The sequence below is a fragment of the Mesoplodon mirus genome, assembly GCF_964341445.2.
Source record: "Mesoplodon mirus genome assembly, chromosome: X".
Lineage (NCBI taxonomy): Eukaryota > Metazoa > Chordata > Mammalia > Artiodactyla > Ziphiidae > Mesoplodon > Mesoplodon mirus.
Window position 1 is genome coordinate 115,690,750 of NC_138981.1, and position 26,781 is coordinate 115,717,530.

A 26,781-nucleotide genomic window follows, 5' to 3' on the forward strand; every position below is an offset into this window, starting at 1 on the left:
TCATGCCATTTATTGACCAGTATATTTTTTTCTCCACTGTTTGCAGATGACACCTTTATCTAAATTCCTGGATATATTTGGGTCTATTTCTGTACTCCAATTCTTTTCCATTGGTTTGTTCACAGGCCAATGGCACATTATTGGAATTATTGGAGTTATATAAAAGTTTTAATTTCTGGAAAAATTTCTCCCTTTACTTTTCAAGTTTTCCTAGCTATGCTATTTCTTCATATGAACTCTAGAGTCAACTTGTCTAGGTGAAAAAAAAAAATACCCAAACTTTGTGGTATTCTTTTTGGGATCATGTTAAATTTACATAACTTAGAAAGATAGGAAATCTTTATGATGTTAAGACTACACATCCAAGAACATCCCAGATGTCTTTCCATTTGTTCAGATCTAGTTTTGTGTTTCCCAGGAGTGTTTTAGTTTCCCTTATAAAAGTTTTGGGACTTTAAGTTTAAACCTAGTTTTTTTTTAATTTATTTTTTTTGCTATTGTAAATGGACTATTCTCTATATCTTCTAACTGGTGTTTGTATGCATGTGCATATCTATGATTTGTTACCTTGGAGTGGGGTTTTCTAACTATGATTCAAAATCCAGAAGTCATAAAAGAGTCATAAATTCAATGACTCCAGAATAAGTTTTACATGGTAAAGACACCATAGGCAAAGTCAAAGAAAAATGATAAGCTGAAAGGAAATATTTGCAACTCATATCACAAAGAGCTCCTACAAGCCAATAAGGAAAAAAACCACCCACCCACCAGAAAGCAGGGGTTGGGGGACCAAAGACGTGAATAAGCTCTATGAAAAGATGGTCAACCTCACTTTTAAGTTAACAAAAATTAAAACTACACGGATATATCATTTCTCAGCTATCAGACAGGCAAAACACATAGCTAATGAGACTGTGGAATGCACTCTCATGCATTACTGGTAGAACTAGTCAGGAACTGGTAAAATGAATTATGCTATAAGCCATGCAAAATATTATGCAGCTGTAATAATAAGGAGGAGGATACTCTTTAACTACTGATATAGAAAGTTCTTCCTGGATATAGCGTTAAGTAGAAAAAAGCTACGTGCAGTACAGTATGTAGAACATGTTACCATTTATATATAAAAGCATTAAAATAATAATATATATTTGGAGAAACAAATGAAGTATATATAAACTCATAAAAGTGGTCACTTGTAAGGAGCTGTGTGGACAGGGAACAGGGTGGACAGGGATGGTGAGGAGAGATTTTTCACTGTATACCTTTTTACAGTTTTTGATTTTTGAAGCACGTAACTGTTACCTATTCAAAAACTGTAAAACAAATTAACTCCTTTGGTAAATTAAAAAACTTAAGACATTTTAGCTCACATATTTCACTTCTTATTTTTGCTTATTTAACTCACAGGAATAGGAGACAGCTTTAGGAAACAGGAGGCTTTTAGTTCCTCAGAGATATACCGAAACAAAATGTGTCAATCGTTGTGAAACTTAGGTCTCCATTTTCTTTTATTTTTTTAAAGTAACTTCTGTTCTTTACAATGTGTTATCACATGCACACACACATGTGCATGCACCTGCACACGCACATGTGCACACACATGCACGCGCACGCACACACACACACACAACTTGAGCTGGACAGAGAAAGGATAACCTTCAAACACAAGGGTTTTCTTTTACAAAGTTCAAAATAGATTACATTTATGTGCTTTCTAGTCATTACACAACGTACAGACATGATCCATTTAATGATTTATGCTCCCCAAATGGTTAAACGATGAGGATTTTCTATGAAAGAGTATACGTAAAAAGCTTTTACTTTAGAAGCAAAGTACTGTTTCCTGCAAAACCCAACCTCAGGCATACATCTCGTGTTTACATATATTCCTTGAGAATACTACAGTAGCAGTGCATAAGTTCATTCTGTAAAAAGATACGGAAGATGATTTTCAAGAGACTCAATGCATTGTGCTCTCAGATAAAAATCCTAAGTCAAAAGATCAGATACTATAACAATAACAGTTAAAACTGCATATATATGTTAGAGATCAGAAGAGGCTATAAAGAAATGTACATAGTTGTGCTTTGGGGACTTTTTTTGGTAAAGTTGTTTTAATAATAAATACAAACTTAAAAAATGTCTCAGTGACTGATAAAAAATAGACACAGATATTAAGGATTTTTTATACTTGGCTTAGAGTTTAAAGGTGAAAAATCATCTCCACATAAACCACCTGGCATTGGTAGTCCCAATCTGGGCCAGTAGCTTACAGTCAGGCAAAGGGCTGGGGAGAAAAGATAAAGTGATTTTTCCTCTTATTAACATAAAGCATTATCCAGAGGTAAAGCCAGGTGTACCAGCTAACTAAACAAATGCCTACCTTCCTTCAGAATTCTTAGACCAAACAGAATGGTCACCCTACTTCTTGGTGGCTGGACCACAACCTATCCTGTAGTTCACCAGATGAATTAAATATGTCCTGTCTTCTGTGAGACCCTAAGATAAACATGATTCCTCAGTATTTTATGCTTTTTCATTTTTTTACCTTCTACACATTAACTGTAAAACTCTTATTTTAGAAACACCATGGCGACTGTATATAATGATAGAGGACAAGGCATAATTTATATAGTAACATTGATGTTCGTAGCTAGGAAATAAATGTAATTTCATTTTCAGGCTGGTCAGTTTGCTCTTTTAGGCCTTTAACTTTGAAGGATACATGACCTCAACAATCAAAGTGAATTAGAAAAAAGATGAGAAAATAACAAATGTCTTAATTAAAGTCTTTTGCACGGTCGGCTTAGATATAAAAAGAATTTCTTCAAAAAATTTCCTAAGTGTCACTCAGAAGCTTCCTTGCTGTCTGTAACATAATGTGCTGGAGTCCTTTGAATAAAATTATAGAGTAATTTAAAATATATATTATACATTTGCAATGATTGTAAATCAATCAATAGTTTGTAGCATGTTAATGGGGTGAAATAGAGATAAAAGGCAGTCCACATTCATATTTTCAAGATAAATTTACTTCAGAAGTCAAGTGAATTCCTTGCTCATGTTCTAAGTATAGCCATTGTGATAAGACCTGAAAGAAAAAATTGGAGAACAGTTAAGGACATGCATTTTACAAAATCTTCCATTCAATAAATAATTGTTTACACCTCAGTGAGCAAATAAAACACAGCACATAGGCAGGCACTCTACCAAGAACTCAAAATCAACTTGAATTTAGCTGATACTATACAGAAGAAATCCAGTTTACAGCAATAGGCAGTCATTGGATAGATTTAATGCAATCACTAATGTCTGGCCGTAGCTAATTTTTTAACCATCAAATATATCTCTCGCTTTATCCAGTCACGTCAACTATAATAATAGCAGACATGGCATTTTAAAGTGTCACTAAAGCCTGCTAATTTCATTAACAAAAACAATGCAAGCCTGTTTGTATCCCAGGGCTCTAGGGCCACAAAGAGACAGAAGCATAGTATTTCTGCTTAGCTTGTTTCTTTTGAAGAGACTCCATACATAAAACCATAAAAAAATAACAATATAAGAATATCCTCAGTCCTAAATGAGTGGTTTTTAAAAAGTGAGTGATAAAGTACAGAGAAGGAAAATAATCACATAGGACTGGAGCAGTCAGAGAAGATTCCCCAAAAGATCAAGCTGAAGTAAGCCTAAAAGATGGACAGGAAAGATATAGAACAGTATGATGGGCGGGCATTTCAGGTGAGCGAATGGCAAGAACAAGGGCATGGAGGTAGGACCGGGGCTCCAGATGAGCTTTTTGGGGATCAATAAATAACCTAACACACTCTAATCAAGAATTTACATAGGGAAGCAGCTAGCCAAGAGTAACTCAGAGAGGACTCAGAGTGTGGAGAGTCTTCAATGCCAAACTATGGAGTTATACTTCATTCTATGGATTATGGGGAATCACTGAAGGTTGTTGAGTAGGGAGTGGTGGTGGTGAAATCAACACAGGATGGAAATCAACCTGACAGTAATGTGATGGATGATTTGCGGGGGGAGATAATGGGGGTAAAGGGGAGGAATAGGAGGGACACAGACAGAAGTCGGAGACAACTTAGAAGACAATTTGGAGATTTTATAAAAGGGAGCACACCAAGGAATTCTGAGAGAGAATACTGAAAAGAGTTGGCACCTCAGAAGAGGAGAGAGGAGACGATGAGGAGAGTCATTCATCACCAGAACCCTAATCCTTGACACATGGTAGGTACTGAATGAATGTTTGTTCATTTGAACTAATTAACTATAAGGTTTCAAGCCAGGATGACTGAAAGAATGATTCAACAGGAAACAAGGGAACTGGTTTAAAGAGAAAGGGTCACAACATTAAACAAGGCTTCCCTGTTCATCTTTATCACTGTATGCGCTTTGTATGTTTCCCTAGGATCAATTCCTAGAGATAAAAATGCTGTATCATGGAACTTATGCATTTTACATTTTATGCATGTTTTATACCATTGGAAATCAGCAAAAAGAAAATAACTGAAAAATACAGTATTAGGTACTAGATAAACAAGCTGAAAAGAACTAAATGTGAGCCAACAATTAAATCTTAAAATGCACTTTATCTCAACGTGCTTTTGAAGCAATCTGTTTTTCTTTAGAAAAAAAACCAAGCCACCACCATCATCCCACACACACACGTAAAGACCGCCACTACCACCTCCAGGCCATAACTGCCTACACAGGGAGGGACAGAATGGGGGTGGGGCAGTGGGAAGTACAAACTATTGGGTGTAAGATAGGCTCAAGGATGTATTGTACAACACAGGGAATAGAGCCAATATTTTGTAATAACTGTAAATGGAAAGTAATCTTTAAAAACTGTATTAAAATTTTAAATAACTTTTTCAAAAAGAGAATCAACTGTAATCAATAGACCTCAGGCAAGCCATTTAAAGATTCTGGGCCTTGATTCAGGTTAGGAATCCTTGGCTTACTGCAGTTTAATGTGAGTGTTTCCATCATTCTCATGTTTTTACAAATGTATTTTGCAAGTATTTAGGACACAGTTTAGTCCGAAAGAGATTTTTTGCAGAAAGAATGGAATAAATAAAAGAACAATGTATTATTCTTTTCAAGAAAACAAATTGCCTACACATACGCCCCAATGCACCTTTAAAACACTTACCTAAGATATAAGCAGCCACTAATTTTTGATTGACACTTAAGTGGAGGTAGAGAGGCACCAGCGATTCCACATCCCCCAGCGTGGGAAGCATCAGAGCTGCAATACACACCACTCCCAGGAAGACAGTTAGTAAACTAGGTCCTGAGGAGACAGTTCTGTTTTCTGTAAAAAGATAAAAATCCCTGAGCTTGCTTCTAAAAACAACTTAAGACAAAAGTTCATTCACACAGACTGGCCACCACTCACCAGGATTCTGGTTTTGTCTAACTTCTCTGATTCTTTCCCCATCATTCCCATTTTGTGGGGCCTTATCTGTTGGACTTATCTGGAAGCCCATTATAGGATGGAATGTGAGGTAGTGAGTTCCTACTGAAGAGAACAGTGGTCATCATCCTTTCCCCACTACCCCACCGGAATTCGAAGAAAGTGTTCAAGCATGTATTATCTGTGCAGAGAATGGGCTAAAAATAGATAGAAATTGAAGTTCTGGCATTTTCTTCCCGTACCCCCAGTGCACTGCTTGTGTGTACTCCATTTTGGAGCCCACTGCAGTAGAGCTCCACTACCTTCTGGGAGTATCTTTGGTAGGTCTCAAGACAGGTTTGGTCCTAATACCTGCAGCATCCTGCTATCAATTTTGCAAGTGTTAAGGCGGCAAAAAGGTTCTACTTTAATGTTATTAAAGCTGCCTATGAAAATTCTTGCCCTCCACTCTACCCCCATTTATAGCATAGAAGTAAGAAAGCAGCAGAAACAATGTCAGGCAAATATTATGCTAAATGAAATAAATCTGTCACAGAAGGACAAATACTGCATGATTCCATTTATATGAGGAATCTAAAATAGTCAAAGTCATAGAATCAGAGCACAGATGGTGGTTGCCAGGGGCTGGGTTGCTAATCAATGGGCATAAAAATCTCAATTATACAAGATGAATAAGTTCTAGAGAACAGCACTGTGCCTATAGTTACCAATACTATATTGTACACGAACATTTGTTAAAAGAGTAGATATCATGTATTCTTACCGCAATAAAATAAAATTTAAAAATATTTATTATTGGGGCTTCCTTGGTGGCGCAGTGGTTGAGAATCTGCCTGCTAATGCAGGGGACACGGGTTCGAGCCCTGGTCTGGGAGGATCCTACATGGCGTGGAGCAGCTGGGCCCGTGAGCCACAACTACTGAGCCTGCGCGTCTGGAGCCTGTGCTCCGCAACAAGAGAGGCCGCGATAGTGAGAGGCCTGCGCACCACGATGAAGAGTGGCCCCCGCTTGCCACCACTAGAGAAAGCCCTCACACAGAAACGAAGACCCAACACAGCAAAAATAAATAAATTAATTAATAAACTCCTACCCCCAACATCTTCTTAAGAAATTATTATTGGCCTGCTATTCTTCAGTTCTGGTTGTATGTGTACAATATTCATACCCATATTTTTAAGAAACCCACCAGCATTTTCTGTCTTATGGCTTGTCCCACTACTCTTCCTTTCATTAAAAGGAATAGCCAACAGCAACACAATCTTTGTGTTTTATTAATGAAATAATGCTGTTCATTTTATTATTAGATGCAGCTTTTCTAAATTATTAATACCATAGCTGTTGTGTGAAGTTTAATTGAGCCTCACCAAAGACAGACAGGTGAAAACAAATTCAAATTTTATAGTGATTATTGCTTGAGATGAAACAATAGCATAAATGCCTAAAACAAGTCTGTCTCTTGCTAATGAATGTAGTACTTTTATATTTATATTTGTTGCAAAGGTAAGTTTTCAAGGAAAATATTTATGACAACTACACTGTTCAATGCAAACCCACAGTAAAGATTATTTCAAGGAATTTTTACTATTTAGAGAAATTCCAAAAACATTCACATAAATGCTTGACATTTTTCAAAGTGGAAAGTTTTTCTGATACTACAGGGTTGTAAAAATTTTAGAGATATAGAAAACATAAAGGTTCCTCTGTAATCCCATCCTCTTAGAGATAACACTGTTAACAGCTTGGTATAGATCCTTTCAGATTTTATAAATGCCGATATAAACACGTAAAATGATTTTTTTTACTTAAATGAAACCATATTATACATACTGTTCTATAACTTTTTTTCTCTCACTTGGAAATATATTCGAACCTCTTTCTATGTCCATATATAACTATCTACCATTCTATCAAATCCTTGTAAACGTCTGCTTGACATTCCATCTTATGAATATTCGTAATTTAATCAATCCCCTAAATGACTTTTAGGTCATTTTCAATTCTTTATTATTATAAACCATAATAAAGAATGTAGTTTTCTTAAGCCAGAGAGCACTGGCTCAAACCTGGCATAGACATAGCAGTTCATTAATAACGTAATTAAGACAAACACTCTAAGATTCAGCTGAATCTTTTTAAAATAACTTTTTAATGACCTGGGCTTTGGTATTTTGTGAAAGTATGCTTTGTGGGTTTATCTTCAATTTCTGTTAAATGAAAAAAAAAAGAATATATATATATTTTCTTTTTCTGTTAAAAAAAGAATATATATATAAATATATATATATATATATATATATATATAATTGTATTTATGCACATAGACGAGGTCTAGAAAGTAACATGGAACACACGTAAGCAGATCTGTTAAGTGTGTGGGATTATAGGTACTGGTTACTTTTTTAAATTAATAGTTACATATAGTTACTACTATATGTCTCTTTATATAATACATAACTTGAGAAGAAATTTCTCATTTGTACTGCCTTTTACCACATTTTAAAATCCAAATCTTTCACGATGCAGCCGCCAACGATTTTTCCAGCTAAACTCACAGAGAGACCCTCACAACCTTGCGGTACCTGCAGGGAGCGGGGAGCTCTACTGTGTGCTGCCGCCCTTGCTCTAGACAGCAGCAGCCGTGGAAACCTTGTAAGACAAAGAAAACCAGCCCAGCTGCCCCTACCAGCTGAGAAGTCCAGCCTTCCTAGTGAGGTCCACGCACATATTTCCTGTGTAATTACTGTATGCCAGGCACTGTGCTGAACAAGTGATGAACTTGATGAACAAGACAAATAAGGAGTCTGCTTTCCTTGAGCTTCCTGACCAGGATGGCTTAGAGAGGTGTGTGTGTTTTTTTTTTCCCCAAAACAGAGACCACCATGTGCTATGCCAATATCACCTATTCTACTCATCTACCTACTCCAATTTTACAATTAGAAGAATTCTCTAATGTACTTCAGAGACAAAGTTTCATTATAAAAATAAAATAATAAAATGCTCAATTAATACACATTTGTATTTTAGGATGATTTTCCCTTGAATTCTAACAATTTAAAAATAAAAGAAAAAAATATATATATATAAAACAGTAAACTTTTAACCCTTATTATTCTTCGGCACTAAACCAGTCTGTTAAATACCAAAATGATCTGCAACGACCACTTTACTTTAAATTATAAAATTAACACCCAAAACCAAATGCTCAAATGGCCTTTCTTGTTCTACAGGAGGCATTTTAAAAGAGGAATCTTGCATTTCATATCTATTTATAAGTCAACTTCACAGTATTGATTGGACATCGAAGTGACATTTGACAGAGATTCTCTTTCAGCTTCGAAACATGAAAAACTGGTCCTGTCGGTAAATAATAGTCGCTGAGAAGAAAACAATCTACTAGTTACTACCTAATTCCTAGTCTTGGTATCACCAGAAAATCTGGGCACTCCTTGCATGGAATGAGAAGACACTTGGCTCCAGTAAATCAAAGGGGCATTACTCCCTGCCTTGTCGAGATAAACATTCTAAGATGAACAAACTGATATGGATCTATGAATTAATGAAATGACAAGTAGATGGTTTTTAATCCCTCATATATAATGTTGCAATTTCAAGGACAGCTGCTATCACGTTCATATATCACGGTCAAGAAGTTTCCATGCTTTTCTATGGAAAATTTTATCTTCCTCCCCTTATAATAGGGTTGGAGGGAGATAATGAGAAGTTCAGAGGGAGGCGGAATGACGTCCAAGAGTTGAATATGAGGATCGTGTCGATGTTGAAAGAATATATCATAACACTCCTGAATATCTAAGCTGGAAGGAAATGAGGAATGGAGAGGGATTCAATTAATAGCCCACAGGGGATATTATAATCTACTTAGTTTAATTAACTTCAACTTTAATGAGATTTTTTTTCAAAATAATATGAACAGCACACCAAACTTGGCCTATTGCCAAACACAATCTCTCTCCTTCTTCGAATTAATTAAATGAGAAAGGATATAGGAAAGTCACAGAAACAAAAGTATAGAATTGCCAAATTGTGCTAGCATTATAAAGCACAGTGCCTGCAGTCTCAGGTTTTATAGATTGAAAAGGCTCTGTCAACGACTGCCCTCTCCTTATAACCCTATCTAGCGGGAGCTCTTCTCTCCGCTGAAAGGCCAGCTCCAGGCCTCTTGTTCGATTCTAGGTACCTGATCTCTTCGTTCACTTTTGAAGTAGTCGACTAGGTTTAGAGTGGTGGGTTATCGTTCTAGTGATTATTCTTTGCTCCCTGATTCTCTTAAAGTAAGAAATGTCTAAGACCTCAAAAGGGCTTTAAAAACAATCCAGACTACCTGGTTGAAACGACTGCTCAAAAAATAAACTTTCAGTTAAATGTTCCTTTATTCTTTTTTCCTCTTCTTCCTTTTGTTGTTCTTTTGCCGACGGGAGAAGAGTAGCCACAACCTCTTTCCTTCCTAAAGCCTTCCTCTGGCTTTGCTCGGAAACTTGGAGACGGAATTTGTCTATTACACCATAGTGACAGGATCGAACATCTCTATGACGAATCACACTGGAAACATTAAAAAAGAACAAATGCTGTTTAGGTTTCTGGGGGCCTGTCAGGCAGAATTCAGCAAGAGATTTTATACATATTAACTGACTATAACCAAGTACTCAAATACAGAAATTTGCTAGTGATACTGTAAAAAAAAAATCATAGTATAACCCAAAAAGAAATGGGTAATTCTGAAATATTTGATGAGTAAGAGTCATCTTAAGAATAATAAGTAAAGAAAAGTAAAAGAATGATAGGTAAAGAAAAGAATGATAGGTAAAGAAAATTCCTTTTAGCAATGACATTTTTTCCTGGCTATCTGTGTACAGCAATATTCACTAAACAGGATATATGAAATTGTTTCTTCCCCACAAAAGTCTCATAAATTCCTATTGCCACTTATTGATTGTTCAAGTAACAAAATAACAAACCTCACCCTACACTTAAAATTGAAGTCCATGCACGAAGGCAAAAATAAGCAATCGAATAAGTAGGTAACACAGTAAGACCAATGCAACAGAAGGCTTACAATGCATTTCTGTATTTCTCTGAAAAGAGTATATAAAGTACTATAAATTTTATGCAAGTTATCTGCAGTGCCATTTATTTTACTTCGTTCTTAATAGAGAACACAGAACAACTGGGTCAAAGATAACACATTGATTAGGCAAGAGACTATATTTCTTTGCAATAGTCCGTGCTTATTACGTACTGAACGAAAATCAAAAGAAATGTGCAAAAACACGTCCTCAAAGATACATCATTTTATGGCTCTGAGATGATGAAAATGTATGCAAGAGAAAAGACTTCTGCTTCTCATTCTCACCGGAAGATTTAAACAAATACAGTTTACTTGGTAGCTTAAATTAAGGGCTTGGTCATTGGATCCATCTGGTCACCACTCGTTCTAAAGTGAAAATTAAATATGAACAGCTTGAACAAACAATCATTTATCTGACACTCTAAGACGAAGTTATCTGGAAGAGCTCAGATAACCTTTTACAGATGAGTAGTAATACACTCGCTTCCTGTTTGTATAGACTTTCAGTTTTATTAGCTGAATCATTTCAGATTAATATATATGACCATTGTTCTGAAAGCATAGTATTATTAGTTCCACAAATGACACTGTAACAGCAAGATGTTCCAAAGAGGGCTAAAGTCCCTCTTATAGCTAGAGAAATTTAAAGGAATAAGTTAGAACTTTGCCTCCATAAATCTCCCTGCTATGAATAAAAGCACAACAATGAGGAAGTGTTCGTGGAAATATTAACACACACATGAGCTCCAACATAATGAATTATTATTTGGCCAACCTGTTTAGAATTTCTTAGAAACTTCTTAAAAAGTATGTTGCGAGACAAACTCTCAGCCAAAATTCAAAATATAATGAAGGCCTATGTGGGAGCAGCTTCAAGAACAGATCTTTTTCAAGTTAAACACATAAATATTAACACACTGAAAACATGTTACCAGGAAGTGGTTGTGACTTACATATCCACACAACACTGAGGCTTTACTGCACCTGCAGCGTCAGCGACAACATACTTATTTGGAGTAGTACACAAAACTGAAAGAAAAAGTCACAATGGCCATTAGTGTTTTTTAAAAAATTAGTTTCTACAAGTCAAAAATTAGTAGGGAGTAGTTAAAATCCAGAAAATACACCTAGGAGACTCACCTTTGAACTTTAAGGCAAACTCATAGGGATTATACAGCGTCAACACTTGCTTATGTGTTGACTGGTCATCTGCGTAAAATATCAGCTCTGTGGGAAACACAAAGACAGGAAGATTTCCTTCCACTAACTCTGGCTGTCTTTTGTGTTGATGCATTGGCACTGAATCCCCCTTGCTGCGGCTTCAGTTTTTACAGTCTCAAATCTATTTTGGGCTTTTCTTAAAATCAGTTAAAAACTCCAAAGCATTTTGGCAATCTGGAAAGAGAAGAGAAAAAGCAAGCTGAGTGATACCTGTTATCATGAGCTAGCTATGACTAGCATGGTTAGCATGCATTGTAACAGTCCCCAAATCATTTAAACATGCCTTTTGACTTTTCCGCTTGGCTTACTTATACAGCTTCTACCAAACTATGCAAAGAAACTTACACTTGCTCCTTTCACATTCAGGATATCAACCTATGATAAAGAAGGCTTCCTACTTAAAATGAATCACCCTCAAAAAGGTGAGATCAAAAGGATGTCACTCATTTAAAACCTCAGATTAAAAAAAAAAGAAGTTTTGTCACAACTGATTTTATGTGAGCCAATCAGAATTCTTAAAGATGAAAAAAAATAACATAAAACAAAGTAAGCTTCCATGATTTACAAAGGAAAAACACGAGACTCACTTTTTTAACACTTATTTCAACAATGCTTTAGTTAGTGCCTTCTGGCAGCATGGGTGGAAGAGTTCTCTTAATCTTTTTTTCTACCAAAACCCAAGACAAGGAAAAATGTCTTGAAAGGACGACGCATATCCAAACTTGCTAAGCAGTCCTTGGAGTTTTCCATGAAAATTCAAAGTCAGTAAGCAGGCCTTGGCATGCAAGTGGCACCGTGCCTCCCCTCCTACATCAAGTACACAGACTTCATGAGAGCTATTTTTTTCCAACTTCAGAGACCTTTTTGGATTCCTTCTGGGGTTGTTGAATATGTTCCAGAGAGTTGTAGACTGTCTGATAAGTAATGTTTCTGTATTTATCTCCTAATCTAATTTTGATCAACAACATTCTTATTTAGCTAGCGCCCTAAGTCTGGCTTTTTAAAATAAAATGAGAAAGCTAAAACATACAGTCACAGAAAATGTCTGATTTTCACCCTGTAGATCACACCTATAAAATACAGTAGGCCAAAATCCATTTAATAGTTTGCACTCAGGTTCTCATACACTCAGAGAGAAATATAACAAATGATTACATTGTTTGGTTGTTTTTTATTATTATTATTGTGGTATGACTGCTTTGCAATGTTGTGTTAGTTTCTGCTGTACCATTGTTTGGTTTTTACCAGCTATCGGGGCTCAGATTCTGATTGAGGCCTTGCCCACTTTTATCAAATAGGATACTGTATAATCATGTATGCAAATTTTTATTCTTTTCTCTCAGCTGAACATTATAGGCCAGGAACTATGTCAAGAGCTGCACAGAGATACAAAAATGAATAATGCACAGGCCCTGCCCTCCAGAAACTCTGCCCTCCAGAAACTCAAGTATAATTGAGGAGACAAAATAAATATTTAAGCTACCTTTATTATAATGCATACCGTTGTATATAAAGCGCTAGGGAATTAGAAGACTTCATGAATAATTCTACCTGTAAGAGAGGCCAGGAGACAACATTTGGGGTGGCCCTTAAAGAAAAGAAGGATACGAGCTTCTGTGTTGGGGGAAGTAGGGAGGGAGGGCACTGAGACCTGGGGATCAGCATAAGTGAAGACACAGGAATGTGAAGGTAAGGGAGAACCTTGGTAAGGTCATCATCCACAGGCTGCCCCAGGTTCCACTTTCTATTTGTATACTTTATAGTATGCATGTAGCCCATAACAGTGTTAGGTTGTTTTTTGTTTTTTGGGTTTTTATGACTAAGCTGAAAGCACCTATAGACATATTTATTAGTAATAATATTTTACATTTGTTTAATTCACAACAGATTACAAATTCTTTATTAATTACATATACTGAATGATCTATGTAAAGCCATTAGCATTTGTTATAGGCAAGGTGCTGTTCTAAGTATTTGTTGTTATTACTAAATTAGGAAGAGACCAAGGTAGATAAAAAATGCCAGCAGGCCTCTCCTAGTCCAGTATTCTTTCCACTATACCAAACTAACTGGCCATTTCAATAAAAGAAAACTAAGGTTATTCTAAAAAGCATCTGATTAAATCATTTTAATTCTGAGTTTTTATTTGCCATGAATTTCTTTTCTTTCCTAAGAGCCATACATATTTCTATTTGGATAATGTCCTCTCAGAAGTTTGGCATGTTATTTTTTTCAATAGAAAATGATAAGCTCTACAATTACTTTCTTAGTAAGCTTGGCTACCAGGAATAGAACATCCAAATTTGGCATCACTAAATAATATTCAACATCTTATTCTAAAACTCAGTTAGGGTGAGAATTTAGCTTATGATAAAAGGTGACATCTCAGGCTTCCCTGGTGGTGCAGTGGTTAAAAATCCGCCTACCAGTACAGGGGACACGGGTTTGATCCCTGGTCCGGGAAGATCCCACATGCCACGGAGCAGCTAAGCCCATGCGCCACAACTACTGAGCCTGCGCTCTAGAGCCCGTGCTCCGCAATGAGAGAAGCCACCGCAATGAGAAGCCCACGCACTGCACCGACGAGTAGCCCCCACTCACCACAACTAGAGAAAGCCCCTACGCAGCAACGAAGACCCAACGGAGACAAAAATCAATTTAAAAAAGATTTTTTTAAAAAAAGGTGGCATCTCAAATTCATGGAAGATAGTTCAGTCAATAAATGTTGATAAAACCAGGTATCCATCTAGAAACACAATTGAGTTTATCCCTCACTCCTTATAAAATTCCAGAATTTTATTATGGTAAATTCCAAATGGATCAAAGCTTTAAATGTATAAAAAACACCAAAAGCATAAAAGCACTAGAAACCATGGAAAATCTTTTTAATAATCTTAGGCTTTCTAACAACCAGGAACCAAAAACTATTAATAAATTCAACTATACAAAAACTTTTAAAGTTCTGCATGGCAAAAAATTTTATAAGTAAAGCCAAAAAAACATTTTCAATTCATACCATAGGCAATGTCTAATTACCCTACTATATATAGAGGACCTCCAAATCATTAAAAAAGACAACTCAATATAAAAATGAGCAAACACTATAATATTTTATAGAAAAGGACATACAAATTGTTTTTAAACTCACAAAAGGATGTGTAAGCTCACTCACAAGAGAAATACAAACTAAAGCTATACTTGAAATACATGTTTTTACCTGTCAGATTGGCAAAAATCAAAAAGTTTGATAGTACATGGTAGGAGCCATCAGGCATGTTCTTACATTGCTGGCGGGGATATAAATATAAGTTGGTACAACCACTATACCTGCCAAAATTGAATGCACCTAACCCTCAGATCTAGACATTCTACTTCCAGGAATTTCTCAGGCATAAATATTCCCCTTGTGTGAAATCTATGTGACAGGGCTTTTTTTTTTTTTTTGCAGCACTGAGGATTAATAAAATAATTTATGTGAGGCACATGGAATGAAGCGTGGCATGCAGTAAGGGCTAGTTGCTGTTGTCAATAGCAAAAGATTGGAAATGTCCCAACTGGCCATTAAAAGGGGGTTCATTAAGTAAAGTATGATATAGCCATTCGTTGGGATACCAGCTCTCTGTCAAGAAGAGGAAGCTCTTTGTGTGGTGTGGATATGGACTGATCTTCAAATGCAGTACTAAGTGAGAAAAGCAAGGTGCAATGCAGAGAGTAGGGTATGCTACCATTTGTGTATAAAAGGAAGATAAAAGACTATGTAAACCTATTTTCTTGGGTATGGGTAAAATATCTTTGGAAGGACAGCCAGGGCTGCCCCTGGAAAGACAAACTGAATGGCTGGGGACAGGGGTGAGAGGGGAGTTTTCTCTTGATACCCTTTTAAATCTTTTGAGTTCTGAACCCCATGAAGACCTAATTCAAAACAAACAAACAAAAAAAGTTGACTCAAACAACAACTCTACTAGAGGCTAATTTGAAAAGGGTCCCAGGTTTTTTTTTAACTTTTATTTTTATTTTATTTTTTTGGCTGTGCCACATGGCATGCAGGATCTTAGTTCCCCGACCAGGGGTTGAACCCATGCCCCCTGCAGTGGAAGCACAGAGTGTTAACCACTGGACCGCCAGGGAAGTTCCAAAAAGGTGCCAGTTTTGAAACATAAGAAGGAATTTAGAAACAATGTGTGAAAAATCTGTTGATTGCATTTTCCATTTATGATCTTTTAATAACATTGAAAACCTTAAACTATGTGTTAAATAGAATTATTTTTTAGTTATTTAAAATAATTTTATATGCAACAGAAACTCACTACAATGGGAAGAACCAAGATTTATTTAAGATGACTTGAAAACTTAGGAAAATGTAACACTTTCTTACAAAGGAGTATGAGATGGTTTATAAATCTGGCTGGGGAGTCAAAATTAAACACACAGAACAAGTGCTAACTAAACTCTTGCTTCGAACCTCAGGAAGTTTAGTTGGCATAGGTCAGAGTAGAAACTTTACTAGTTTTAAATGATGGCTTAGTAGAAATTCTTATTTTTGAATTTTGAAGCTTTCTCTTTATGAGTTGAATATTTTCCCATGAATTGTGAATAGGCTGTCTGTCCCCTAGTCACCATCTTAAAAAAGTGCTGAATCATTTTTGAGCAGTTTACTATCTCTTTTCGAATTTGTGTTCCCATTTCTCACTTATCTTGGCTAAGATATAAATTGCCTCCCAAACTCCAACCAGAGGAGATTAGGGAGAAATTAGCACTAGGTCACCAGTGCAATATTACAGACTCTGCCAACAAACATGATGGAGCATGATACCTGCCTTTAATTGATGGTTTTCCGGAGACTAACACTTTCGCCTTGCTCTAGTCAATATTGCAAAATGATAGAGTGCAAAAATTCTGGGGAGAGATTATACACTAAGCCGGTAAAACCTCACTGTGAATCAGTTAATAAGGTTGCTTTCCAAAAGTCAAGCACACACAGAGTCAAAGGATGTCAGCTCCTAACCCTTCTTATTTTACCAACAAGGAAAACAGGCCCAGGATGGTTAAGGGTCTTACCCAAGGTTGCACAGGAAATTGGAGGCAGAACTCTGGTCTCCAGACTCACACTTCCCTATACAATAATCATCTCCTCTGCGTCTCAGTTCAAAAACCCTGCTTCCCTGATGCTGATGGCAACACATGCCCTCATCTCTAGGAAATTCCCCTGCTTTTCCAGAAGAGAAGAGTTCTCAAAGGATGATCCAAAATTCAAGTCTTGATGCATGTGTTTCCTTTTCAGTTTTATCAAGAAAAAAAATTGAGAGACAATTTCACTTACTAAGTTGCACACACTTTCTTTTCCTGATTGTGAAAGCAGAGCTATGGCTGTCAGTAACTATTCATTAGGGCGATAATAACCAAGGTTTATTTTATTCTTCCTCTCTGGACACCAAAATTTTACACATTCTTCAAAGCCTAGTACAAATGTCCCCTCTTTATGGCCTTCTGCTACTGCTCTGATCTACAAGCATTTCACTAATTTTGTTGCATTATTTTTTAATGTACTTACTGGATAGAGTGAATACATTGACATTTGTTTTGTGTGGACTAATTGTGACTCCCCAGATTTCAGTCATAATGCCATATTGTTTTTCTGTGGGGTTTTTGTTTGTTTTGTTTTGTTTGTTTTGTTTTTTGCACCCAAAGACTCAAGCTCAGTGTTAGGCTCTTAGAAGATACTGAACTTAGCAGTTAACCTACAGGCCTCCACTAATAACTGTCTCCTCCACCAAGAAACATTCCCCTTCCCCATAGCTGGACACCCTTCATCCACAAAAGACAGGCAACCGATCCCAATTAGAGGAACAGTAACTCTATGGTGGCTGCTTGCCATGGGCTGCAGGAAGAGAACGAGAGCATCGACACTCCCAGCTGCCTCTCCCCTCCTCCCTCCCTCCCACTTCCCTCTCCTCATCTTCCCTGCCTCCTTGTGCCCAACTGGGCCAGCAGGGTTTAGAAATCTGAGGTTCTGACATACCCCCGACTTTACAAGGAGACAGAACCGCTGCGAGCTGGTGGTACAGGAGACTGCCTCATCCTTTTCCTCTGATCCCAAAGCACAGAAATGCAAACATGAATGAAATCTGAGCGAAAACCTTATGTGTGCACACCACCTTGTGACCAGTCTGCAAACTACTCTCCCACCAAAAAAAAAAAAAAAAGCCTCAACACACTGAAATCCTCACCCACACTTTCCACTATCAGTCCAGAGAGATCAATACCCCAAGTGTGATCATTTTCTCTGGCTTCCTCACTTTGGATGGACCAGAGGAAGGGAAAGATAAGGCTCTGAGATAAACAGGGGAGTTTTGAGATCTTTTATCCCCAAAGATTCAAAACCTGGAGACTTAAAGAGCATAGAAACCCCTTGCAAACCATATAGTCATTTTCCCTCCACCCCGGCCCCGCCCCACCCTTATCTGGGGGAGAGGAGCCTGCAAGAAAAATGAAATAAGTGATCCTTGGGGATTCTTGTACCAAAGTCGTTCAAAGTTTGAAACAGTTAAGGATGATTTGAAGTACAGCCTCTCCCAGAAACTAGTGACCCATCTGCTTGGCTACAGTGCACCAGCTACTTACTACCTGTGCCTGGTTCTTGTGTTTACTGATTAGGGTTCCCAGCTCCACCTTCAGGCCCAGCTCCCTTTTATCTGGGCACAGGGGTTATCTCTTTCCTCCATACTTGGTGCAGTCCTTGCCAATGGCCAACTGAATAGTAAATAGTGAAGAGCAATATGTTCTTTTGCTTTACTCTCACTGGTATTAAAACCTCTCTTTCCTTCCCATTTCATAAAGTCAGCTCTCCTCATCTCTGAGTTTCCAGTATCGTCTATTAGGCTTTTTAATGGCTGGTCTGTTCCTAAAATCGGCTCTTTCACAAGCGATGTTCTAATGTTCACGCTATATTTTAAAATGGTTCACTGCTCAATATTAGGCAATTTTGTTTTTATACAATTTCAAGGGGTTTTTGTATAAGTTGATATCTTACTAATGAGATTGACTGCTATAAATGATATGTAGTGCTAGGCTATTACATATTTAAAATGTAAAACCTAAGTAGTGTACCTTTTAAGGTTTAAAAGAAATAAGGATGGGGAATTCGCTGGCAGTCCAGTGGTTAGGACGCCGAGCTTCTATGGCAGGGGATATGGGTTTAATACCTGGTTGGGGAACTAAGATCCCGCATGCCACGCAGCGCGACCAATAAATAAATAAAGAAATAAAAGAAATAAGGATGCCCTCCAATAATGTCTTTTTTTTTTTTTTTTTTTTTTTGCGGTACACAGGCCTCCCACTGTTGTGGACTCTCCCGTTGCAGAGCACAGGCTCCGGAGGCACAGGCTCAGCGGTCATGGCTCACGGGCCTAGCCGCTCCACGGCATGTGGGATCTTCCCGGACCGGGGCACAAACCCGTGTCCCCTGCATCGGCAGGCGGACTCCCAACCACTGCGCCACCAGGGAAGCCCCAATAATGTCTTTTTTAAAACATTTCTTTCAAACTAGTTCTTTCCAACCCTTGTTTTATACTATCCCAATGTCTTCAGTTATTTCATGATGTATGTGCAATTTTCAAAATCTATATTAATTCATTACATGAAATACATATGTTGCTACATAGAGCACTCTCAGAAGTTATAGAATCACAAACTATTTCAACAAACATTTACTGAGCACTTATTATATACCAGGCACTGTGCTAAAGAATATGGAGAAAAAGATGAAATCATGGTCTCAGCCCTCCAAAATGAGTCTAGCAGGAAAAACGGATATACATAGTAATTAGGATAAGATGTGACAAGTGTTAAAATGCTGATAGATACAAAACGCTCTGGGAGCATAAAGAAAGTAACAGTCTGCCTTAAATAGGGGTTTGCAGTAGGAGTGGAGGGAGAGGGGGGTAAATTCCAAGGAAGAGTATGTGTGGAAGCATGAAAGGGACTCTTAAAATGAGCTTTGGCATTGCTTATGGTTAAAAAATAGCACGTATCGGGGAGCGGCAAGAGAGAAGCCTGGAAAGGTAAGCTGGAAGCAGATGGTGAAAATCTTGTAAGCCAAGTTTGAGAGGTTTAGACTTGATTCTGGATGCCAGTGTTTCTCAAAATGTCGTACCAGACTAGCAGCAGCAGCTTCACCTGGAAACTTGCTAGAAATGCAGATTCTTGGGTTGCCCCCAGGCCTACTGAATCAGAAATTCTGGGGCTGGGGCCCAGCCATCTGTGTTTTAATAAGCTCTCCAAATGATTCTGATACACACTATGCTTTGAGAAGCACTGCTGCAGGCCAAGGGAAACCTCGGAAGGATTTTAAGCAGGGAATTGACTGGATATGATCTGAAGTAGGAAACCGGTTGCCATTGACCAGTCAAGCACAGGGCCTGACTCCAAAGTAGTTACAGTAAAAAATAAATAAATATTGAATGAATGTGGCATGGAGAGATGAGGGCCTACACTAAGGCAGGAGGAATGGAGAGGAAACAGATTTCAGAGATGTTTTTCAGGTGGCTCAAGTTCAATCAGGTGACTAGGGTATATCGATACAAATGTATAACCAAAATGGTTTTTATATAAAAGCAAGCTATAATTTTCTCAACTACATCAGCTACTAAGTGTTTTAAGAAGTGGTCCACACAGACCCTAGAAAAAAGGGGAGGTCAAGAGCAATTTCTATGTGTTCCTACAGTGTCAAGACCAAAGGGTTCCCTGGCTTGTACATGAATCTCTGGTCTGCTTGGCAGTTCTACGTCTCCCTTTATTAATAAACTGGTATTCATATTAACATAGAAATCTCTTGTGAGTTTGGTTAGTATGGATCAATCCCTGAGACTGATAGTTTCTAGATGTGCTGGCAAAATGTAATTTTGAACCCTGAAAAGCTGAAAACCAGATACTGATTCTGGTGATCTAATCAAGGTACTGCCAAGGTGAGACCCTGCTAGAGCTGTCTTTTTTTTTTTTGCGGTACGCGGGTCTCTCACTGCCGTGGCCTCTCCTGCCGCAGAGCACAGGCTCCGGACGCGCAGGCTCAGCGGCCATGGCTCACGGGCCCAGCCACTCCGCGGCACGTGGGGTCCTCCCGGACTGGGGCACGAACCCGCGTCCCCTGAATCGGCAGGCGTACTCGCAACCACTGCGCCACCAGGGAAGCCCTAGAGCTGTCTTTTTATTCTAATTTCATCACTGATCACATAGCCCACTTAATTCAGGAACAAGCTGGAATGAGTGAAAGAATCAGACTTTGTACTATGCCCTGAAGATCAAGAAAGTCAGATGGAACTGTTATTTCTAATGTTTAGCGGAGGCAATCTTCAATTCCCTGATTGAGAGTAGGAGAGACAGGTACAGGTCAACCTATACGGTTAATTTACCTAATGAGAATTTTGCAGAATGCAGTTCCTATTTCTATTAGGATTCTGGGTACTTCTTGTTACTTACTGCATGTTCCTTTTAGTTAATACCAACATCTTGCCTTATTTGACCAGCTTATTTTATCCAAAAATAGTGCCCAATCAAAAACTGCACCGTTTTATGGAATTTGAGAGCTATTAGGGGCTCTGGAGATTAAAACAAAACTTTCATATTACACATGAGGAAATGGAGGGCCTCAAAGAGTAAATCACTTAATCTATTTATTGTAGGGCAAGATTCTCCAGAATGCTACAAGGTGGCAAAACAAGATTCAGAACACTAATAATCTAAGTTTCAGACAAGATTTTAAATTATTTTCCGTCTTAAACTTTTTACAATCAGAAAAAGAATAACAAATTACTTCATTGAGCTATTAGAGGAATGGGAAGCTTTTCTTGCAGTTTCTTGTTTTCTGCTTTTCAGAAATTGGAGTTATATGTAAAAGGTCCATGAGAAAAAAAATTGAAAATAAAAAATTTAGGAAGAAAATGTGCATGAACAATTTAAGGGGAGAAACATGCATTATGTTATAAGCTATTTGTTCTATTTTCTATCTTTGCCTATAACATGGTAACTCTGTACTGAATATTGCCCATTACATTTAATTATATTCTATAAATAAAGGGAATTCCAAATTTTCAAGTATCCTAGTATTTGAGTAAACCTCTTATTTTGAGAGTTCTAGAAATGCTTCAGAATCTAGTTTAATCTCGAATCCTGTTTGGATATGTAGACGTGAACAACTTGAAAGGCACATTTGGCTCCGTTTCCTGTTTTCCAAACTTCCCACTGCTTTATAACCAAATATACGTGTAATCTAAAAGTTGGTGTCCACTCCCTATTCAATATTCTGTATATGATATTTTCTCGGCAGAGATTTCCCAGCACTTAGAGGAGACAAGTGGACAAGATTTTCACCATCAAGAATATATTAAATCCCATGTGCGCCCTGCCTGAAGTAGATTTTCCCCTTTTTGTCTGGAATTCACATTAAGAACACAATACATTCCGAAAGTACAGGACTGCTTTTTAGGCAAGATCCAAAAGACCCAATTTTTCAGGTTTCCGTCCTTCTCTTAGTTCCCTCAAAGGTAAAAAAAAAAAAAAAAAATCCGGGACCTTTTTCACTTAACATTTTCCCTCTCGCTCCCCAAAGTGAGGTCTTTTCGATTCTACTGGGGCAGAAATGCTACTTCAGTCCGGAGAGGATAGATGTCAGTTACTTTACCCAGAGGGGACACCACAGAGCACTGACGAAGGGCTGGAAGGCTGAGGAGGGAGTATCAAAGGGTCCATCCTAGGACTTCAGCTCCACCAGGCTGGGGCCCAGCCTTTCCAGCCCTCGTCCCCACACCGGCCGGCTCCATGTGAAACAGGTCATGTGAGCCTGTTTACAGCCCAGCAGCTGGTGCAACCATCAGGATCCGTGCGGAGGTCCAGGAAGAGGGAAGACACAGGCCACGTACCCCTTACATCCCCCGCCAATCATTTCAAGAAGGCGTTTGCTCTCACTCCCAGCCTCTCCACCCCGCTTTCATTGCCCTCCAGCCATCCCGGGACGCCTCGCTCCAGCCCCGCCGATTTCCTTCCAATTGCTCGCCGCGGGGACCGGCTGGACTGGAGGAAGGACGAGGACAGTGTCATCCCGAACAGGGAGTCGACCTCCCTCCCCCAGCCCTCCTCGAAACATCTGCTAAAGAGTTGTCCCTGGAGTCGCATCCCCGGGGCAACCGAACTCTGCCGGGCAGGCACCGGGAGGATCCAGAGCCAGCTGCCTCCGCCCGGGCAAAAGCGAAACACACACGCGCCAGCCCCATCCGGGGGCGGAGATCCGCGGGCGGAGATCCGCGGGCGGCGGGGCAATTGACAGTCAGAGATGGGGCAGAAAGGACTCCAGCTGCCTTCCCCCCACCTCCCACCCGCGTCCCGGCGCCACGGAGCCCGGCTGTCAGTCACAGAGCCAAGCTCGGGGTTTAGGTACAGCTCATTCTTTCCGCGGGGTCTCTTGGCAACGTAACTTCCACGTCTTCCCGAAGTCGGAGGAAGTGGGTGACGGGACGGTGGGGGACTCTCACCTCGGCAACACCGGTTCCTCGGAAAGCAGCTGCGACTGCTCCCTCCAGTCCTTTGTCAGCATCTCTAGGCTGCACTGCCTGCTGGGATACCGGAGGACTCAAATGCCACCTCTCTCCGCCCTGGAGGATGAGCTGCGGTTGCGGGGTGGGTGGGAAGAGGGAGAAGAGGTGGAGTCGGAGGCGGGGCCGGATCCGGGGGCGGGGCTTCCTTACTGCCACCTGGCCTCTGGATTTCTCCCTGCTGTCTCTGACCTGCCCCTCCTCTCCCTTCCTGCCGCTCCTTGAGGAGAAAGGGGACTCTTACAGAGGACCATCTCTCATTGCACTTGTTAGGCAGTGACCCTTGACTCCTCCCTCGTCCTATTCCCCTACACACACACACACACACACACACACACACACACACAGAATGAGGACAGAGGCTAGTTGATTCTGCCTCTGAGATGTCTTATTAACCCCCTCTTTGTCCACGCCATCCTCAGTGCTACAGGCTCTGTTTAGGCCCCATGATTTTTTGCTTGGACCGTTGCAGTAGCCTCCTGATTGGACTCTCTCCTTCCACTCTTGTCTTGGTCTAAACCATCTCCCAGACAGCAACCAGATAGATTTACGATGTATACGTGACAAGCTACTCTTCTGCTTAAAATCTTTCACTGTTTCAGCAGTATCTACAACCCCTTAACATTTTATATGAGGTCCTCTGCAATCCTTTTCTGATAACCCAACACCTGAGTCCATCAACTGGCCATCCATGGAAGACAGTGGGACCTGGGGCAACTCAACCAGCGCTGGCTGCCCAAAATACTCCCCCTTGAGAGGAGGCCACACTGTCAGTAATGCTCATAGGCCCCTTGAGTATCATTAAAGAGAATTTTCAAAATTAAATTTTAATCATGTCCATTAAGGAGAGTAAGGTACAGCCACTCCACATCCCCTCTCCACAAGTATAAGGCCCAAAGAATTTCCCCCAGTTGTCCCACCCGAGCAATGGACTGCCAGTAGATCTCCCATGGGCTCAGGCTTCAGATGCCTTTGCTCACAGATTCCCACAGTTTATAATGCCCTTCTGTCTTTCAAGGTCCAGTAGAAATGTCACTTCCTCCGGTAAACCCTCCAGGATCGTCCATGAGAATCATTAACTCCTGCACCACCATCACATGTTACTTTTTCTGCTTTGCAATTCTTCCTGACTTAGGTAATCACTAGTCATGTATATATGTCTTCCTTTCTCTCCTGCCTAGGCTAAGAATTTCTCAAAACCCACCCATAGCTGACAGCAGAATGCCTGATCCAGAAGAGACATACAATTGGATGAATTGAATGAAATCCTTCAACTTCACTGCATCTGAAGCCCTAAGTAGGCCCAGAAAGAATCCTAGGCAAAACCTCATATAATCACCACCTTCCCTTCACTGGGACATCTCCATCTTGACCCAGCCACATGAAACACAAACTGGTTAGTCAGCAGAGCATTGCAAAAGGACCAAAGTTTGTACTTCCCTTGCAAGTCAGACTGGTTTGTGGTACAATATGTGGTTGTGGAAGATATTACTGGTATAGTTCACATGATAATCCAGTGTAGAAAGATTTCACGGTGCCATAGAAAATAATTGAGTTTCCAAATGCAGATGTATCTCCTGCTTTTGGGAAGCTTCAGACTCCTATTTGCTTCAGGCTGCCCTTGGGCTCCATCCACATGCCTTCAGACCTTGTAAACCGTGTAATAAGGTATACCTTTACAAAAGTAGGCATCTTGCTTTGTGTTGTTCTTGCACCATTTAATGCATATTTGTTTGCTCTCCAATTACATTACAAGATACACTCTGGCGCAGTTTCCTCATCCGTAAAATGGGGACAAGAATCCTTGTGCTACCCAGTTTACTGGGCTGTTAGGAGGTTCTGATATAGTAATATTTATAGTATATGTGAAAATGTAACTGTAGGCTGCTTTTCCAGTGTAAGGTCTGTTTTATTATTACGTTTTCAAAACCTTTACACTCTACCACTTAGGTATGTGTGTTTGAGATTCCACATTAGAAATCAAAGCCTTTATTGTGAATCCCTGGCGATAATGCTTTAAATCATGGTTTCCCAAATTTGCCTGAAGAATTACCTGTAACTGTTGACTTAAAGAAAGACACACAATATAAGAGTTGTGAGTTTAAGTGTTATTTAGGGTCTTGCTGAGGACTATAGCCCAGGAGGCAGCCATTCAGTTAGCTCTGAGGAAACTGCTCCAAAGAGGTAGGGGAGAAGCCAGTTTATCCACGACTTTCGGCTAGGAAATATGTGCAGTCAAGCATACATTCTTGGTAAAAGATTATTGCTATTCACAAAGAACAGATACCTCAAGTTAATGATTTTAACTGTGCTTTCCTATGTATTAGAAGATGCAAGAATCTGGGGTCATTGAAATTCTTCCTGAGATATGCATCTAACTATCCATGGGGCCTGCTTGTCCAAAGCACAGAGTGCCTCATCCTGTTTTTCATCCTGAATTCCTCTCAGCGTGCACTGTCCGTCAGCAAATGCAGTGGGTTACAACTTAACCCTTGTAGAACTGGGTGGTGAGCAACGCTCTTTGTTCTTCTTTGTTCACAGAGCCCTTGTTAAAAACAGATTTCCATGATGTCCACAAAAGAAAGCCATGAATTCAGAACTATTCTGATATGCAGAGCTTGGACAATTTTCTGATCCCCTTTGCTATGCGCTTCAGGAAGTATCTTTTCTTCTAGTTCAGACTTCGCTGGGGCTTCAGCACATGTATGTCTGATTTGTGAGCCCAGCTGCATTAGCCTGTTCATTTTACAAAGCCTGCAACTTCATGAAGGTGTAGAAAATGAGCAGAGAATTTTAAGGAGAGTTGCCCATTTTCAGAGAATAAATAGTCCCTGCTTTCATATATTATTTGTACCTGAAAAAAAAAACAGATTTCCAGAACCTACCCAGGCTTATTGAATAAAAATTTCCAGGTAAGATTCTGCTCCAACAATTCTAAAGTGTGGGCTTTTCCACAACACTGACCAACTGTCTGACACCGGCTGGGTGTCCTATAATTCAACTCCACTCTGGCACTGTCTACCCACAATTCAACTCCACTCTGACACTATCTACCTGGAGATAGTGTCATATCCCACAGATTAAGGGCTCAGTCCCACAAGACTGCCCTCCACTTCAGATATCAATCACAAGTCCAGGTTATCACCTGTACTTCTGACCAACTGGCTATAAATCAGAGGTCCCCATGACCCCCTCCTTTGGGTTCAATCAATTTGCTAGAGCAGCTCACAGAACTCAGGAAACCAGTTTACTCACTAGATTACTGATTTATTACAAAGGATATTAAAGAATATGAACCAATGGCCAGATGAGGAGATACATAGGGCGAGGTTTTGAACAAAAGAGCTTCTGTCCTTGTGGAGTTTGGGGCCCAGCATGGTGGCACACGGAAGCATTCTGGTTCACCAACCTGAGGGCCCTCCAAACCCTGTCCTTTGGGGTCTTTATAGAGGCTTCA

At 39.4% G+C, this 26,781-nt stretch overlaps 1 protein-coding gene across 1 annotated transcript; it reads right to left on the reverse strand.

Moving 5' to 3' along the window:
• Positions 1–1,486: 1,486 nt before the first annotated feature.
• MOSPD1 (motile sperm domain containing 1) lies at positions 1,487–23,369 on the reverse strand. The gene is made up of 6 exons (XM_082609761.1): positions 23,265–23,369; positions 11,662–11,916; positions 11,475–11,550; positions 9,778–9,995; positions 5,174–5,335; positions 1,487–3,094 (listed from the first exon to the last, which is right to left on the reverse strand). Exons 2-6 carry the CDS (start codon positions 11,813–11,815, stop codon positions 3,063–3,065), a joined length of 642 nt encoding a protein of 213 aa, XP_082465887.1. The 5' UTR covers positions 11,816–11,916; positions 23,265–23,369; the 3' UTR covers positions 1,487–3,062.
• Between the last annotated feature and the right edge of the window lie 3,412 nt (positions 23,370–26,781).